At 50.2% G+C, this 16,374-nt stretch overlaps 4 protein-coding genes across 5 annotated transcripts; 1 reads left to right on the top strand and 3 right to left on the bottom strand.

Annotated features, from left to right (window-relative positions):
- Positions 1–159: 159 nt before the first annotated feature.
- On the top strand, positions 160–4,398 carry LOC104582408. Its single transcript, XM_010231930.3, has 6 exons — positions 160–616; positions 718–794; positions 1,010–1,046; positions 2,749–2,917; positions 3,217–3,547; positions 3,855–4,398. The coding sequence occupies exons 1-6, from the start codon at positions 490–492 to the stop codon at positions 4,128–4,130; spliced, it is 1,017 nt and encodes a 338-aa protein (XP_010230232.2). The 5' UTR covers positions 160–489; the 3' UTR covers positions 4,131–4,398.
- A 1,397-nt stretch (positions 4,399–5,795) lies between these two features.
- On the bottom strand, positions 5,796–7,539 carry LOC100844535. Its single transcript, XM_003561913.3, has one exon. The coding sequence runs from the start codon at positions 7,213–7,215 to the stop codon at positions 5,899–5,901; it is 1,317 nt and encodes a 438-aa protein (XP_003561961.1). The 5' UTR covers positions 7,216–7,539; the 3' UTR covers positions 5,796–5,898.
- A 170-nt stretch (positions 7,540–7,709) lies between these two features.
- On the bottom strand, positions 7,710–11,992 carry LOC100821142 (alcohol dehydrogenase-like 7). Its single transcript, XM_003558574.4, has 10 exons — positions 11,813–11,992; positions 11,498–11,634; positions 11,297–11,343; positions 9,233–9,558; positions 9,045–9,127; positions 8,772–8,847; positions 8,606–8,670; positions 8,408–8,503; positions 8,157–8,318; positions 7,710–8,059 (listed from the first exon to the last, which is right to left on the bottom strand). The coding sequence occupies exons 1-10, from the start codon at positions 11,850–11,852 to the stop codon at positions 7,943–7,945; spliced, it is 1,149 nt and encodes a 382-aa protein (XP_003558622.1). The 5' UTR covers positions 11,853–11,992; the 3' UTR covers positions 7,710–7,942.
- Positions 11,993–13,666: 1,674 nt separating this feature from the next.
- Positions 13,667–16,104, bottom strand: LOC100844236 (alcohol dehydrogenase-like 2). Of its 2 annotated transcripts, none has more exons than XM_024460746.1 (9): positions 15,886–16,104; positions 15,664–15,800; positions 15,422–15,477; positions 14,933–15,341; positions 14,762–14,828; positions 14,616–14,680; positions 14,408–14,503; positions 14,144–14,305; positions 13,667–14,051 (listed from the first exon to the last, which is right to left on the bottom strand). In XM_024460746.1, exons 1-9 carry the CDS (start codon positions 15,920–15,922, stop codon positions 13,926–13,928), a joined length of 1,155 nt encoding a protein of 384 aa, XP_024316514.1. In that variant the 5' UTR covers positions 15,923–16,104; the 3' UTR covers positions 13,667–13,925. The 2 variants fall into 2 exon arrangements, with proteins under 2 accessions (XP_024316514.1, XP_003561960.1); XM_003561912.4 differs by having other exon boundaries at positions 14,762–14,837; positions 15,886–16,103.
- Positions 16,105–16,374: the final 270 nt, after the last annotated feature.

Here is a 16,374-nt window from a genome sequence, read left to right as displayed (position 1 = left end):
GGAAAAACTTGGCATGCCCGGCTCAGCTAGCTCTGCCTCTGGTCCTCTCCCCTGTCTCCTTTTGTTGCCTGTCTTCATCCCGCTCGGGTCAACAGGGCTGCTCCAATCTCATCATATTTATCCCCTCCAATGGCAGCAGGCATATGCCCCTGCACTCTGCACCGCCTCTGAAACATCTCCTTTGTCTCCAACCGTTTGTCTCTTCCTGATCCCTCTGCTCTCCTAGGCGGCAAAATTAAACACTTCTTCACTTCTCCTCTCTCTTCCTCTCTCCTTTGGTGGAGTACACACGAGCTGAGGTGTTAAGTTGCAGCGTTATATATAAGGCCGGATGGTCGCTCTCGACTCGTGCGTGAGCATATGAACTACTGGTACGCCAAGCTTATAATAAGTAGGTGTAGCCGGCCGGTCGGTTTCCTTTGCTGTGTGGCTCGGTTGCCTTCGTGCTTCGCTCCGTACGTCGAAGCTGGGATCTAGATCGACCGAGATATGAGCATGGCGAGAACAATGGCGGGCGTGAGGCAGTACAAGAGGTCCAAGGTGCCACGCCTCCGGTGGACGCCCGCCCTGCACCGCTGCTTCGTCCACGCCATCCGCAGCCTCGGAGGCCAGCACAGTACGTACGCCCATCTCGATCGTCCATGCTATATATGCCTTTTGCAATTCTTCACCAGAGTTCTTCGCCCAGCTGCCATTCTGATGCGGGTGTCGTTGCAGGGGCGACGCCGAAGCGAGTTCTGCAACTGATGGGTGTGGGCGGGCTCACCATTTCTCATGTCAAAAGCCATCTGCAGGTCGGTCCCGGGCCCGGCGCCCTTATATTTCCATCGTTCATCCTTGTAGGTGTAGTGTTGCTTGCATGCTCGATCGGTCGGTTAATCTGCTCCGATCTCCGAGTGGTTAATTTCCTTTCATGAAGTTCTCAGAGTATACAGTAACTGATGGCTAATAATGTTGTTGACGTACGTACGTACGTACTCCATACGTGCGGGTTGTCTCTTCGAAGCAGATGTACAGAAACATGAGGACTGATCTTGGAATGCAAGGTATATATACGTACCGATCTTGCTGCGTACGTACTTAATTATTGCATGATATATTCCATGCATATATGGAGACATGCATGCACATTTTTTTCTTTTTAAGGCGAGACATGCACGATTCGCCCCCCCCCCCCCCCCCCCCCCGTTGGTACTGGTGAACCTGTCGATTCTTTTTGTTTGTCCGATCCCGTTTCCGGGAGATGGTTGAAAACCGGCCGTATAGGTTGTATGGAAAACACATGTATGGTTTTGAACTTTTGATTTTCCGTTTTCCATTTCCAGTATTTTGCTACAGGCTTTCTCCTTGTTTGCGTATTTCAGATCTTCACGCACAGCTCATCCTCTGTTTTGCCCACATAAATGTTAGTGGAGTAGAAACGAAAATGAAGCGTCCTTGTTTCCCACCGTGCAGCCTTGTGCATAAGGTCGGAGAGTGTAGTCTAGGCAATACTAACTTGAATCATTTTCGTAGGTGCATCTCGAAAGAAAAAAAACGCAATGAAATTCCGTAGCTTTCTCTCGAATCATGCAAATTAAGTACTCTCTCCGTCCAACAAAAATTGTCTCAAACTTGTCAAATTTTGAATATATTTAGACATAACTTATTATATATTCGAATTTGGTCAAAATTGAGACATACTTTGTTGGACGGAAAAAGCATATACATGAGCTCTTCCATGGTACCCTGAAATTAATTTGAACCATCCATTTTCTGAATCTAAGGGCTGAGATTAGCAGCCTTGCTACTCCAATCAAGACATATGGAGTATCTGGCTGGAATATTAAGACGCAGGGTTATTTACGTAAATCTAACCGGGAATAGCTCGTTGGGATGGGCGGCTGCGAACGCTGCAACTGTGAGACTGGCGGCGCGCTGTGCGGCGGCGGCGGCGGCACGCTGGAGGAGGTCGGCAGAGGACAGCGACGGCCGCCTGAGATGACGGCGTCGGCGAGCTGCGCGGAGAACGGCGGCGGCCGCAACGAGCGCCACGACGGCGTGCTGCTCGAAGGGCTGGGGCGGCGCACCGGAGGAGGGCCGCGGTGGCGCGGTAGGAGGACCGCGCCGAGCCGCAACGGCGAGCTGCGCGGTGGGTGGTGGGGATGCGCCGGAGAAGGAAGCGGGCGGCGCGTGGCGCGAAGGACGGCGGCGGCCATGGCGAGCAACGGTGAGGACCATCACGGTCGGCACGCCGCACGCGGAGCGACCGGATCGCGGCAACGGGAGGCGGCGCCTCTGGCTCGCGATGACGCAGAGAAGAGAGGAGCGCCTCCTGCTGGGGCTTCGCTTGCGGATGCGGGAGGTCGGGATAGGGACGGGGAATGGGCGGCCACTGCGAGCAGTGCAGCCGACGGCGGCCAGTACTTGGAGGATCACGGGATCGGGAGAAAATGGGGAAGAAAGAGAAAGCTGTTTTTTTTTTTAATGTGAAAAGACCGTAATGGCCCCGCCTGATACTCCATTTAGCCCCACGGAGTAACAGGAACTGTAGAAAAGCCATATGCATTTGCATGGATAGCCACACTCGTGGGCAACTGTGAATTCTTTTATGCTAGCTTTATGCACCTTCCGATGGCTTTATCCTTCCTCCATGCATGTATGCAGCTTCTCTATGCTCTACTCCACACGCGACGACACAAGTGAGCGAGTCAGCTGAGAACAAATTAACAAAAGCCTAAAACCATTCTCCGTTTTGCCATCGACCAGGAATGATGCAAGCGCAACAGTGGGATCAGGAGCACACATACGGAGGGATGGAAGTCTGCATCACTGATACGCAGCAGCAGCATCGTGATCATGAGTGCGACGTCCCCTTCTACGACTCCCCAAAGCCTAGAAAGGAGCCGCTGCTGCTCCTTCACCCCAACCTGAAAAGGTCACTGCCTTTCTTATTTTCACTCATCACTTGTTCTATCTCAATCTTTCTAGTTATTTATATTCTTTTCCACTCCATTGTTAGCCTAGTCTAGCTTGTCAGTCACACCATGAATAATGACAACGATTCAGACCAGAACTCCCTTTTTGCGTGCACTTTTCCTTTTGGGGTTGCATGCATCTTGTGGCGTCACATCAGTATATTCCAGGCTAGTTTTTACCTGCAATTCTTGAATAAGATCCACCTGATCTGCCATGCAATTTCTTCTTACTTTCTAACATTCCTGTACCAAATAACAGGACAGCAGCATCTGAGACGACGGAGGCGAGACGTGAGCGGCATGGGGAGGAGGACGCGGGCGCGAGCCCCACGAGCCTGCTTGGATCAGGCCAACGAGAAGGAATACGCGAGAGGGACAGGACGTCGTCGTCGTCGAGCCGGCTGCATTGCTGCGGCCTCGGGTACGTGCAGCCCCGTGCGCCGGGAATAAAGCAAAAGCGTCTGCAGCGAGAGCTATGGATGCCTCCTGAACTGCACGGGGATGCCCAACATGCTGTGCCATCCGGGCTCGAATTCCTGGGCTTTCTGGTGGCTCCTCCAGCTGCCTGCCGCCGTGGCCTCCCTTTTGAGGTATGTTCTGCTGCCGCTCCTCTATCTGCTCTTAGTACGAATCCATTCAGAAACTACAATATCACTGTTGCCAGAGGTCAGATTCATGGTCTGCAAAACTCTGGATGGCTGGGCACGCGTGCAAGGTGCACTGGCCTGTGGCCTATGCCATGGGTGGATGTGTTTGTTCCCATTCAGTTCGATTAATTGCAGTCTTCTTTCTCGTTCTAAACTTTTGTCTAGCAGGACAACATGTTAATTTCAAACCTGTTCTAAGATTTCACGTGAAATTACTGGAGTAGAAGAATTAACATAACGCGCCATGCAGGTCTGCACGGTTTCCGGCCAGCCGTTCGAGCCGACGTCTTTTTCTGCGAAGAAGTTCGAGCAGCCGACGTCGACGATCCGCCCCGCCGGGTTCGTGAATCCAGCCTCCCCGGCCGCCGATCACGACGATGGCTGCTCTCTCTCGCTGTCGCTAGCGCTGGCGTTGTGCCCGGGCGCCGGAAGCGGCTGCCGCCAAGTCGCGTCTTCCACAGCGTCGTCGTCATCGGCGGCGAGCCAGATCAGCCTCGACCTATCGCTGTCCACGCTGGACTCCTAAGATCCCGGCCCGCGCGCATATATGCCGTATGTATGGAGTTATTGAGCCGCGCCTTTCGGGCTTTCGGGGTCAGTTTAGTGTAAATTTAGGCCCAGGCCTGGCCCAGCATATGGCTTAGCCGCAACTTCCAGTTTGCGGCCTTTGGTTTGTTTGCTGGGCCCAAGATCCGAGAACCAGACAACAAAACTGTTTGGCCATCTGTTTTTAGGGTGGGTGGGTGCATATGCAACACTGCAGCCGGCGATGGAAGTCTGAAAAATTGTCTGAATATGATCATCAAGTTTTGATTGAGCATGATTTATATGTTCTTAAACCCAGCGCTAATCATGTGTTCAGCATATTTTCGAAGAAGAAAAAAAGTACTAATAAATGTCATCCTTTGCTCCCTTGAGGCATAAAAGCACTTTAAAAAAAAGAAGATATTAGAAATCAAGATGGAATACATCAGCTTGCAAAAATATAAGTAAAACTAGCAGAGAATCTTCTTTAAGTGGGGTACTCCAAGATAATGCATTCGAGAAATTAAGACGATAAACAAGTAGTCCTAAATATAATTAACTTATGGCCTCTTTGATTCAAAGTATTTTAACTGAATCTTCGAGGCGAATGATCCTTTGGAATTTTTTTAAATGTGATTCATTTGATTCATACGATCATTCTAAACCTATTTCTTTGAACCTTCACTCTGAAATAATACCCTCCATTTCTATATGAGATGTTACTCATTCAAGTTTTCAATACACCTTTTTTCATGGAAGTTTTCAATACACTTGGTCAAACTTGAAAACTATCTCGAAGGGCCGGAGGCCGAATTCTGTTAGAAAGAAAGAAAGACAGTACATCGTCAAACTGCAAAGAGAATAGAATTCGCAGCAGGAAATCAACCTCAAAGTGCAAACACCACAGGCACTAACTGAACTACTGAAGCCTCAAAGTACTACAGATTACAAATTGGACAAAGAGCCCTCAGAAAGCGATGATGCAGCCGGCCACCCTCCAGGAGTGAAGATCATCAATGATGAGGTCAAAGACGCGATCGACGGTGCTGGACTCCGAGTGAAAAATCCTGGCAAACTTGAAAACTATGTTGGCTTGTGTTTCAAGTAATCACAGACTAAAGTACAAGTCCATACTTACAGAGTATCAACCTCTCTGTTCCTTCTTACCTTATGGGCTATCTGAAATGAAAGAAATGGGAGGATCTTCAAGAACTGCAGACGTTCGGCGAGGGCGACGGTGGAGTTCATTCGGGAGGACGCCCGTCTTTGGAGTCATGCTGACTCTTTAGGGATCGGTGCCCTCCTGTCTTGGAATGACGATGTCCCGTGATTTCTTTTGGGATCTTTTTGTCCGTTCCATCCCTCTGTAAATCCATAACTTGTTACTTTTCTCCCGGTTGAGTTTTCTCGACTACTTATTATTGAAAGGCACGCTGTGCTTCTTTTGTAAAAAAAAAATAAAAAAAAAACCCTGCGAGCGGATGAATCTGGAGGCTGATATTTCAGGCGCCAAGCGGCCATTCCGGGCGGGTGCTAGCAAAAATTAGCATTTCCAGGCAGCAATTAGGTAATGGCATATGTACACTTAACCCAGCTTCTCACCGGGCAGCGGACAAAATCCCGCCCACCCGCCCGATGAAAGAAGCCAATTGATCAACCAAAACTACGTAACCAACACTGTGGACATGTTACACACACATACACGCTATACAAAACCGCTCGCAATTCCCTTTGTAGTATCAGCAGCAGCATCGTCAGTGCCTCAGTGGCTATTTGTTATTGAAGCTCTTCCACCGGAGCAAGCTGCCGACCTTGCGCATGACCACGCGCCGCCGGCCAGGCAACCTCGGCATCGTGGTGAACACGCCCAGCTCGCCCTTCTGCTCGTCGATCGTCCCGAAGATATCATACACGGACCCCTCGAAGTTCTCCGACATCCGCCGCGTCAGCGCGAGCCCGTCCGGCGGCTTCATCTTGGCGTCCGACAAGCGGTTCTCGCTACTACCGTTCTCCATTAACCCACCATGCAGCTGATCCATCCCCGCCAGCTGCGGCGACAAAGGGTCCTCCAGGTCGAACGACTTCCCCGCCACGGACGCCGCCGTGGGGCTGGACGACGTGGCCACCAGCAAGCTCTGCAGCTCCTTGACGCTGTCGCGCGCCGCGGCCTCGCTGACACGGAGGCATTCGAGCTCCTCCTTGGTGCACTTGACCGCGTTGTCCTTGTTCCCGACGACCTCCTTGAGCAACGCGTTCTCGCTCCGGGCTTCCTCCAGGGCCTCCTTGACGAACTTGGTGTCCTTGACGGCCTGCTTCAGGATGTCCCTGAGCTTGGCCACCTCGTTCCTCCCCGCGCGCTGCGAGCTCAGGAGCCGCGCGTTCTCGCGCCGGCACTCGGCGAGCTCGGCCTCCGTGGACTTCATGCACGCCGTGAACCCGGCCTCCTTGCCCCTCCACGCCGCGAAGGACTCCTCGGCGTCGGCACGCAGCCTGACAACCTCGTCCGACAGCGCCCGGATCTTGTCGTCCTTCCGCTTGACGGAGACGTGCAGCCGGTCGGACTCGAGCCTGGCCGTCTCGGCCTCGTGCCGCGCGCGCGCCGTCTGCTGCCGCGTCGCGTGGAGCTCCGCGTTCACCTCCTTGAGCGCCAGGACGAGCTCCTCCATGGCGCGCCTGCTCTTCTCCTCCGCGGCCAGCGCCACGCGCAGCTCGCCGCTCACGCGCTGCAGGTCGCGCTCGTACCGGCTCCTGGGCTTGGCCACGGCGGGGGCGGCAGCCTCGAGCCGCTGCACGGTCTCCTGCATCGAGGCCACCTCGAGACGGGCTTCCTCGAGCTCGATCTTGGTGATCTCAAGCTGCTTCGTCTGCAGCGACAGCGACTCCAGCATCCGCGTCTCGGACTCCCGCGACGCGTCCAGCTGGGCCTCCAGCGTCTCGATCGTCGTGCGGTCGTTGGCCGACGCCAGCGCCTTCCACTCAGTCACCTCAAGGACGCGGTGCGCGCGGTCGCGCTCCTCGCGCACCTTGCGCAGCTCGCCCCGGAGCTCCGCGATCTGCTGCTCCATGTCCGGCCGGGTCTCCTGCATCCCTTCCCTTCCCGCCTGCCTACTGGATGGATGGATTAAGCTCGATTCTTGAATTGTTGCTCGGCGATCGGAGCAAGACCATAATGGTGCTGCGGTTGGAAATGCGCTAAACTTTGAGGCATGTGGAGGAAGCAGAGGATAAAAGAGGGCGATGCATGCGTGAATTCGCAGGTTCCCGTAAATGTGTGGCGGGGAAATGGGAGTCTAAATTGGGTGCCATGAGAAGATGAGGCTGGTGTTTAACTCCTATTTAGGAACATGGGAGAAATTCTAAGTTTCCGTTAAGAAGAAAAGATTAAGGATGGCTAGTTTGTTTCAGGAAGACAAGGCCAAAACCAGCGACTTCGCCATGAGGATTAATCTAAACGGGATTGGTGACGCTCGCTTCATTTTGGACATGAACACTAATGCATATATGATTCTCTCACATGCTCCCGAATTAAGGTACAACTGATATGGAGAATACGAAAATTCTCTGTTTGCCTGCGAAAGCATTGTACAAAGTGTCAAAGAATTGCATTTGCAGAGATCGTTATTTAATTCAGACAGCATATAGCACTGATGTCTGATGATCAATGAAGTTTTACAGGGAGGTATTCAAGTTACTTCGGCACAAGATGTTAACACGCAGTCCACCACACACAGTAGTACTTCCAGCAGCAGTAAAATCCAATTATCACTGGAATGAGCAGCAAACTTCACCAAGCAGCTTCGTTCTGCAGCTTTTTTACTTATCCATCCATATGGTGCACCTGAGACTCTTCCCCTGCTGCAGTAGGTCAAATGCCGTGTTGATGTCCTTCAGGGGAACCTCGTGAGTTATGAACTTGTCCAACTCCAGCTCCTGCATGCGTTGTCAGTCAAACGTAAACACCTCGCAAACGGCAAATCTACAAATGAAGTTGATAGTATGGTCAGTTTGGTGAGTGCCTTAATCTTACCTTGTTCAGGTACTTGTCAGCGAGAATCGGAATATCATCCTTAGGTTTCACGCCTCCGAAGAGCGATCCCATGACGCATTTCCCGTGGAGGATCTCATGTGAAGGTATGGACAACGGGGAGCCGTGCATTTCCACTCCGAGGATGATCGTCTTGCCCCATCCCTGCATCCACAAGGTTCAGACATCGCAAGACATGTCAGAGAGCGAAAGTCCTCTTTGCATGAAAGATGGAGCAATGTGTGCGTGCATACAGCCCGAGAGCTCTGGAATGCGTCGCTCATCAGCGCCGCCAGCCCGATGCACTCAAAGCAGTAGTCCGCGCCGCCGTCAGTCATCTCTATGATCGCCTGTTTACGTACCATGGTAGATCAGGTGTGTGAGAGCAGGATTTCGACATAAAAACTGAGGAGATCATGAGATTCATGGGTAGGAGAAGTATGCCTAATCACCTGGCTGACAGTTTTTTCACCAAGTTCTTTTGGATTGATGAAATGTGTCACACCGAACTTCTTTCCTGCAGCACAAAAAACAGTGGCTGAAATGCGTTAGACTTCAGAACTCTCAAGCTCAAGCATTCAGAGCAGTTCCATGGAATAAAAGGAATAAAGGCCTTGCCAAGCTCTTGCTTCTCGGGGTTCAAATCCACGCCGATGATCTTTGACGCCCCACAAATCCTGGCTCCTTCAGCAACCTGACGTTGAAATGTTGGACAGTTAACGGATGGCAAATGACTAAAATGTGTGCAGTGTGGGGAACTGGGATCATGGAGGAAGTGAAGTGTGCAGAGACCGGAGACTTTATCCCCTTTTCAAAAAAGAAAAGAAAATGGAGGAAGTGAAGTGTTCTTGTTTGCTAGTCAAATCAGAACTCCGTAAGTATCAAAATTACCGCCAATCCGACAGCGCCGAGGCCGAAGATAGCAACTGAAGATCCCGGCTCGACTTTCGCCAGCTTCCACGCCGCTCCGACCCCTGCAATTTCAGACGATTCTGACCAAAATCTACCGGTTCCAACCAAGCAAACACAACTGAAACAAGTCCCCCTGCAATCCTGCATGTACTGATCAATGTACAAACCAGTGGTGGCGCCGCAGCTGAGGAGGCAGGCAGTGGGCGGCGGCAAGGACGGGTCGACCTTGACGACCTGGGTGACGTCCACCACGGTGTACTCGCTGAAGCTGGACACGCCGAGGAAGTGGTAGACAGGGCTCCCGTTGGCGTCGACGAACCGGGTGGTCTCGTCGCGCGGCATCCCCGGGCGGACCATGAACCGGTACTTGGAGCACACGTTGCTCCGCGACGACTTGCAGTCCGGGCACTCGCCGCACTGCGCCAGGAACGTCGGCACCACCGCGTCGCCCGCGGCGAAGCCCTCCACGTGCTCGCCCACGCTCTCCACCACCCTGCAATTGCTCGCAGATAACACGACAATTCAAATTGGTGGTTTTTGTTTTTCTTCCATGGTAGACATATACTCCGAGAATTCACATAGAACCGGATTTAAGCACCACAATTCAAATTTTGAACTAGATTTAGCACATGTTCCCCGTCCTGGCGCATTTGTCGCCCTATCTGTCGGTCTGACTAGGCGGTGAAATAGTGGTGCCTAATTTGGCCTAGTTTACATTCAGAACTTCAAATTTTGCACCTCAGTATCTCTTGAATAAAAAAATGGGATTTGTTATTGAGAAGTTGTCTGTTTTTTTGTTAGTTACCAGCCCACTGCTTCACGGTCGGATCGTAATCAAATGACAACAAATTAGGGTGAAAAGAGTGAGGATGACACCCAGTACTAATCCAACGGCTATGAAGCGTCGACTAAGATTTAAGCGTTTTACTTGAAAGCGTTTTACTTGAAAATCTGACGTCTCATACATAGACACACCCATAAAACAAAAAATTGAACACCTCCTCCACTTAATCTCCTTGTCCAGAGAGAGAGAGGCCCGCATGCCGGAGAGTGGCATCCAAGTAAGGCCCATGCCATCCAGACATGTGGGCCCAAACTAGATTGAAGGACCGGGGTGAGATTTAAGACTGTTTCAAACTAGAATATTGGTGCATAAATCTGGTTTTACATGTTGCAAAAAGATCTAGTCCAATAAATTTAAGATATCTGTCGTTCAAACTGGATTTGATTCCATTTTCTATGTATGTGTTCTATCTTGAACATTTGGCAGTTGTGTCTTCAAACTTGTAAACTCTAGTAGGAATAACATTTGCTTGTCCAGAAAAAGTAATCTAGTGACCTAATCACTAGGTAACCAGGACACATTGTCAAATGAGAAGCCATAGGGAGACAATTAAATTGAGAAGAAGAGAGCTTTGGTTTACTTGACGCTTTCTTTGGAGAGAAAAAAGAGAGTTATGTTTACGCTTAGGTTCTTTTCGGTAGGTACCAATCAATAAGAGAACTTACGATCGATTTACTCTTTAAATTTTCAATAATGTCCGTTTTCACTAAATATGTTTGTTGACTGTGATTGGGATTATAAAAGTGGGTCATACATATTTAAAAAAATGCGGCTTGAAGTCAAGACCTTCTATTTTAATGATGTGCCATATTATTGATTTGCACGCACTAGCCAGCTCATCCAAAAGTCTACGCTAATAGAAAGAGGTGATACGGTGTATTTCAAACAGACAGAAATGGACATAGGAATTTTAACCCCCCCTAAAAAGAAACGTCCATAACTGACTTTTCTGTTGTTGGTGGCACAGGTCAAAGCTCCTCCGGAGATTTGACGCTAAAGCCTTTCAAGCGGTATACTGTCTACTGTGTACAGCTAACCGTGTAGGTTACTCCATGGGAAACACTGCTGAAAAACGTGCATAATCGTTGATCAAATGTCATCTCCGGGCGCCTTTTGTGAATTAAATGTCATCTGCGCTCCCGTTTTGACAATTGGAAGGAAGTACAATACTAGATCGTGAGAGGTAATTATGAAGCGAGAATGACATTTGTGTGGATCAAGCTCAAACATCATAAACTAATGTGTCGTGCAGGTGTGGACTAGCTTTATAAAATCAACGTCCAAAATGGACCGCAAGCCAGGCACGTGCAGATTTTTCAACCGAGTGCGATAGAATTTGGAAACTGGAAGACACGGGGTGGAAAAAAAACGGAGCACACATACTCACCCGAATGCTTCGTGACCAAATATCCTCGGGAAAACGCCTGGGAAATCCTGCAACTCGGCCCACAGAAATGGAAAAAATGGCGTACACACGTGTCAGGTACTGTGGACACACGGAGGGCTTTGCCAGAACGTGAGGCGCTGACGCCGCACGCACGGCCGCAGCAATTAATGGCGCGGTACTGCGAATGCAGAAACAGCTGACCTTCATGCGCCAGAAGGTGACGTCGCTGTGGCAGAGCGACGTGCAGACGATCTTGATCCGGACCTCGTGGGCCTTGGGCGGCTCCACGACGATCTCCTCCACCACGAGCGGCTCGCCGGCGGCCCTGCACACGGCCGCTGCTCGGTCGTCGCCGGCGCGGCGGCAGGGACAATAACACGGTTAGGCGCCATGACGCGTAGTACAGGGGAACAGAATTGCTACGGCTTGCGTTAATTAGGGAAGGCAGGCAAAGCTCATGGCTGGGTTCTATGGGGAAAAAGATGGAGGTTTCGGAGCTGAGTTTCGGGCGCGTACCTTTGCACCGGATGGGCTTGGGGCACTTGTTATCCTCCATCGACGAGAGAAGAAACGATGTACTATGTGGTTCCGAGTGTTCGAACTTCGAAGGGAGATCTGTAATCTAAGGAAGCCTCGGGGAGAGCGTCGTCTTTAATATGTGGATCGGGGAGAGCCTGCAGTTTTCCTTTCAATCTTCGATAGCGTCAAACCAGGGTATCTGCCGCTCGCAGCCGTAGTTTTCAATACGAAATTATTTCCTGGCACCATGAGTACTGCTGCTCCACATCTAGATGCCGTTCGATTTTCCACTTGTCAGTACTCTAATTCTAATACAGATGCTCTTCTTCCTCGTCATTTGACATGAACCGTTTTCAGCAGGAAGTAGCATTAAACAATTTCCGGCCTTTTTTGGTTGGTAAAAAATCACAAAATCTAGGCATTTCTGTTCTACTAACCACATTTTTTGGGCTTTTCCGCTGTTTTTTTTTCCATGGTTCTAGACGCTTTCGTTCTACTAGCCATGACTTCTGGGTTTTATGTGAATTTTTCGATACTTGACCCCTGTACACTGTCAGGGCCATTTTTGGCAAGTAAAAACATCCTTCTTGGCGTTTTCATTGGATAGCCCATTTTTTTTTTAGTTTCCGGACGATTGTCACGCTTATTTTCGCAGGTTCGAAAATGTTCTTGATTAACTATATAGCCCACTTTTTTGAGTTTCCACCTAATTTTCCGATATCATGACTCCCATGTTGGCTAATTTAGCTAGTTTTTTGCAAATAAAAAAAACAGTATTCTTGATGTTTTCGTGGGCCGTTTTTTTTAGGCCGATTTTTTTATATGTTCAGCGGCGGTATAAATTTCAGGCATTTTTTGGTAGGTCAAAAAATATTACCGTTTTGGGCTTGGTTTTGTGTCTCCGGTACATGTTTTGGTATCGTGGCCTATCCTATGCATTTTCATGGGCTATAACCCGCGATTTTAATGAATTTTTGGCTTTTGGCTGATTTGGCCAGCCATAAAGATCATGTTTTTTGTCCATTAAAAAAATCACCCGTTTGGGCAATTTCGGCCAGTTTTCTGATATATTGGCCCACGGTATACAGTTCCGGGCCTTTTTGACTGGTCGAAAAAAAAATCACTGTTCTATGAGTTTTCGTGGGCTACTAGCCACGGTTTTGGGGTTTCTCACCTATTTTCCAGTATCATGACCCTCATTACACATTTCATATCGTTTTCGGCGAGCTGAGAAACATCGTCGTCCTATCCGTTTTCATGGGCTATAGCCGACAGTGTTGGCGTTTTTATGGGTTGTCGGCGTATTTCCAAATATGTTGATTCTTGTTATACAATTTCAGGCGTGGGTAAAAAAAAAGTCTACGGCTTTGCTCCTGCAAGCACCTTCTTCCTCCGGCTAGCGCCAGTGCACCACCATGTGCGGATGGATCTGTGTTAATCTGTTCGCAGGTTCATTTAATAATGCTCTTGAAAGTTTGTTTAGCTCCGGTAAACCTTTGTTGTGTTCAGATTCACAAGCAAATCAAGTAACCAAAAAAAATGATTGGCTCATGCATCTTCGCTGGCCCGAGAAGCACGTTCTGGCAGTTGTTTCACCACTTCGCCGAGACCTGATTTCTCCTTCCTTACGTTTTCCATAGCTGTTTCCAGTATAAACAATTGCAGAACGGACTATATCCGCGGTGCGTCCGGTGGTTCAAATTTGGGTGAGAACACCTGCAGGACTGCAGGCTGCGAGCTTATCTCATGCCAGACTGCGAGCTTATCAAATTTGGGTGGGATTTTGCCGGCACAAAAAGAGTGGACCTGCCGACCTCTATCCTGCGGCCAGATCCAAATCAAGATAGCACATATCGCTAAAGAGTTGCATCACAAATTAATACGGCAACAGTTTAGTTCCTCTGCCTGATATCGAAATGGTACGGCACAACACAATGTCAATACAAAGTACAGCAATTATTCATGATGGGACATCTAGCTTCCGTTTCCGGCCATCCACACCGGCGTCTCAAGCAAAATGAGTAGCACCAGGGAAATAAGCAACAGATTTAGTCGATCGCTGCATCAGCCAATTCCGAGCCAATATCTCTGCCCCTGTCCTCTTCAGACTTCAGACCACGAGCTTTTCCATCCAGATGATGCATCTGAGGCTCTTCCCCTGCACGAGCAGGTCGAAGGCCGTGTTTATGTCCTGCAGGTCCAGTTCGTGTGTGATCAGCTTCTCCAGCTCTAGCTCCTGCATTCCCACACAACACATGAGTCAGCATTTCCCAGCTCCTGGCTGCAATCAACATTATCTGAAGCCCACGAAATATACGATTATGTGACCTTGTTCATGCATTTCTCGGCGAGGATCGGGATGTCGGTCTTGGGCTTGATGCCCCCGAAGAGCGATCCCATGACGCACTTGCCGAACAGGAACTCGAAGGCCGGCAGGCAGATGGGCTTTCCGTCCTGCTCGACCCCCAGGATGACCGTCTTCCCCTTTCCCTGAGACGGACAACACATGGGAAACAACGGCATTATTCTCGCCGATCGAGTTTTTCATCTGAGGCGATGCTGCATTGAATTCGGTTGTAGGATCGGGAGGACCTGTTTACAGCTTCTGAATGCATCGGTCATCACCGAGGCCAAACCAATGCATTCGAAGCAGTAGTCAGCGCCGCCTCCTGTCATCTTGATTATCACCTGAAGTGTTAAGCAGGCTTAGAACAGGTCTCGATGTTTCATTTAACTGTTCTTCAACTAAATTCTTTTAGTCGACTGTACTTCTAATTGGGCCGGGTGCTCTGGACCTTACCTCGACGACTGAACTCTCGCCGAGTTCTGATGGGTTGATGAAATCTGTCACGCCGAATATTTTCCCTGCAACAAGAATAGTCAATCTTTGTCAGGGTTGATGACTGTACTTTTTTTTCTCGAAACGCTGATGGGAAAAGGACTTGCCGAGTTCCCGTTTGTCAGGGTTCAGGTCAACACCGATGATCTTCGATGCTCCGCACATCTTTGCGCCCTGTGCCACCTGAAGCTCAAAATGTTGTTCACCTCAAGTTCAAGCACCAATCAACTGGAATTCAAAATTAACAGACGCAGCAGCAGCCTGCACCACAGGCTTACCGACAACCCGACCGCTCCCAGCCCGAAGACAGCCACAGACGACGCAGGTTCCACCTTGGCCAACTTCCACGCAGCTCCCACACCGGTGCCGGCGCCGCAGCCGAGGATGCAGGCGAGCTTGGGCGGCACGGAGGCGTCGACCTTGACGACCTGGTTGACGTCGACGACGGTGTACTGGCTGAAGCTGGACACGGCCATGAGGTCATGCAGCGGGGCGCCATGGGTGTCCCTGAACCGGGTGGTGCCGTCGCGCCGCATCCCGGGGCCGAGGGCGAACGGCACCGCGGAGCACATGTTGTTCCCCTCCGACGCGCAGCTGGAGCACGACTCGCACTGCCCCAGGAACGTCGGCACCACCGTGTCCCCCGCCGCGTAGCCCTCCACGCGTTCCCCCACGCTCTCCACCACCCTGCACTCGATCACCACGCAGACACCGTCATCATCCAATAGACACTCCAATCCCGGCAGAAGAAGAACAGAGAAACTTACCCGTAGGCCTCGTGGCCTAAGATCCTCGGAAACAACGGCGGTATGCCAAATTCCTCCTACGAAATTACAGAAGTGATTTAGTTAATGAGTTACTAGCAAATACGTGTACACATAAACGCAGCCTCAGGAACATTCTCTGAAAAATACTCGCAAAAAAAGAAGAAACGATCTCTGAAAAGAAGCTCATGAAAGGGGCATCTGAATCTTCTGATGTCAGTGGCGCCGTGTAATTGCGTATGTACCTTCACACGCCAGAAGGTGAGGTCGGTGTGGCAGAGGGAGGTGCAGATGATCTTGATGCGAATCTCGTAGGCTTTGGGTGCATCCACGAAGATATCCTCGATGACCAGCGGCGCGCCGTTGGCTCTGCACACCGCCGCTGCTTGTTACCATGGTCGTCGACGCTGTCAGTAATCGGTAGCCAGATATTATCAGCACTAGTATCATCTAAACACTGTAATTACCTTTGCAACGGATGGGCTTCAGGCTTTGATCCTCCATTCAGACCGGCCGGAGAGGATGCCAAGCTTAGCACTAGCAGCACTGCGAATGCGTTCAGCACTAGTTTTTCTTCGTTTTGACAGTATAGTACTCAGTTGATGAAGCACGGAGGTCCGGATCACAACCCCATACTCTTACTTATAAGCAGATCGGCCGAAATACGACGGATATCAAATTGATTTGTCATCGAACTGAATCACCCTATATCTGTCCACCAGTTCATTTTCCCCCAGGCGGCAAGTTGACAACGACAGTCTATAGTTTCTACCACGTCGACTTCTGCGTAAATTGCTTGAATGCGACAAAGGAAGACTAATTTATCTGCGGTACGACTGCAGAGATGCCAATTAGCAACACTGAAGAACGACGAAAAAAGAATAGTCCGTAATACTGTAAATACTAGCATCGAACCAATCAAGCCGGCATTGCTGAATAGACCGGATTACAGCAGC

This window comes from Brachypodium distachyon, chromosome 1 (assembly GCF_000005505.3).
Source record: "Brachypodium distachyon strain Bd21 chromosome 1, Brachypodium_distachyon_v3.0, whole genome shotgun sequence".
Taxonomy (NCBI): Eukaryota; Viridiplantae; Streptophyta; class Magnoliopsida; order Poales; family Poaceae; genus Brachypodium; species Brachypodium distachyon.
Note: the sequence above shows the minus strand (reverse complement) of the source record. Positions and strands in the feature narration are given on the sequence as shown.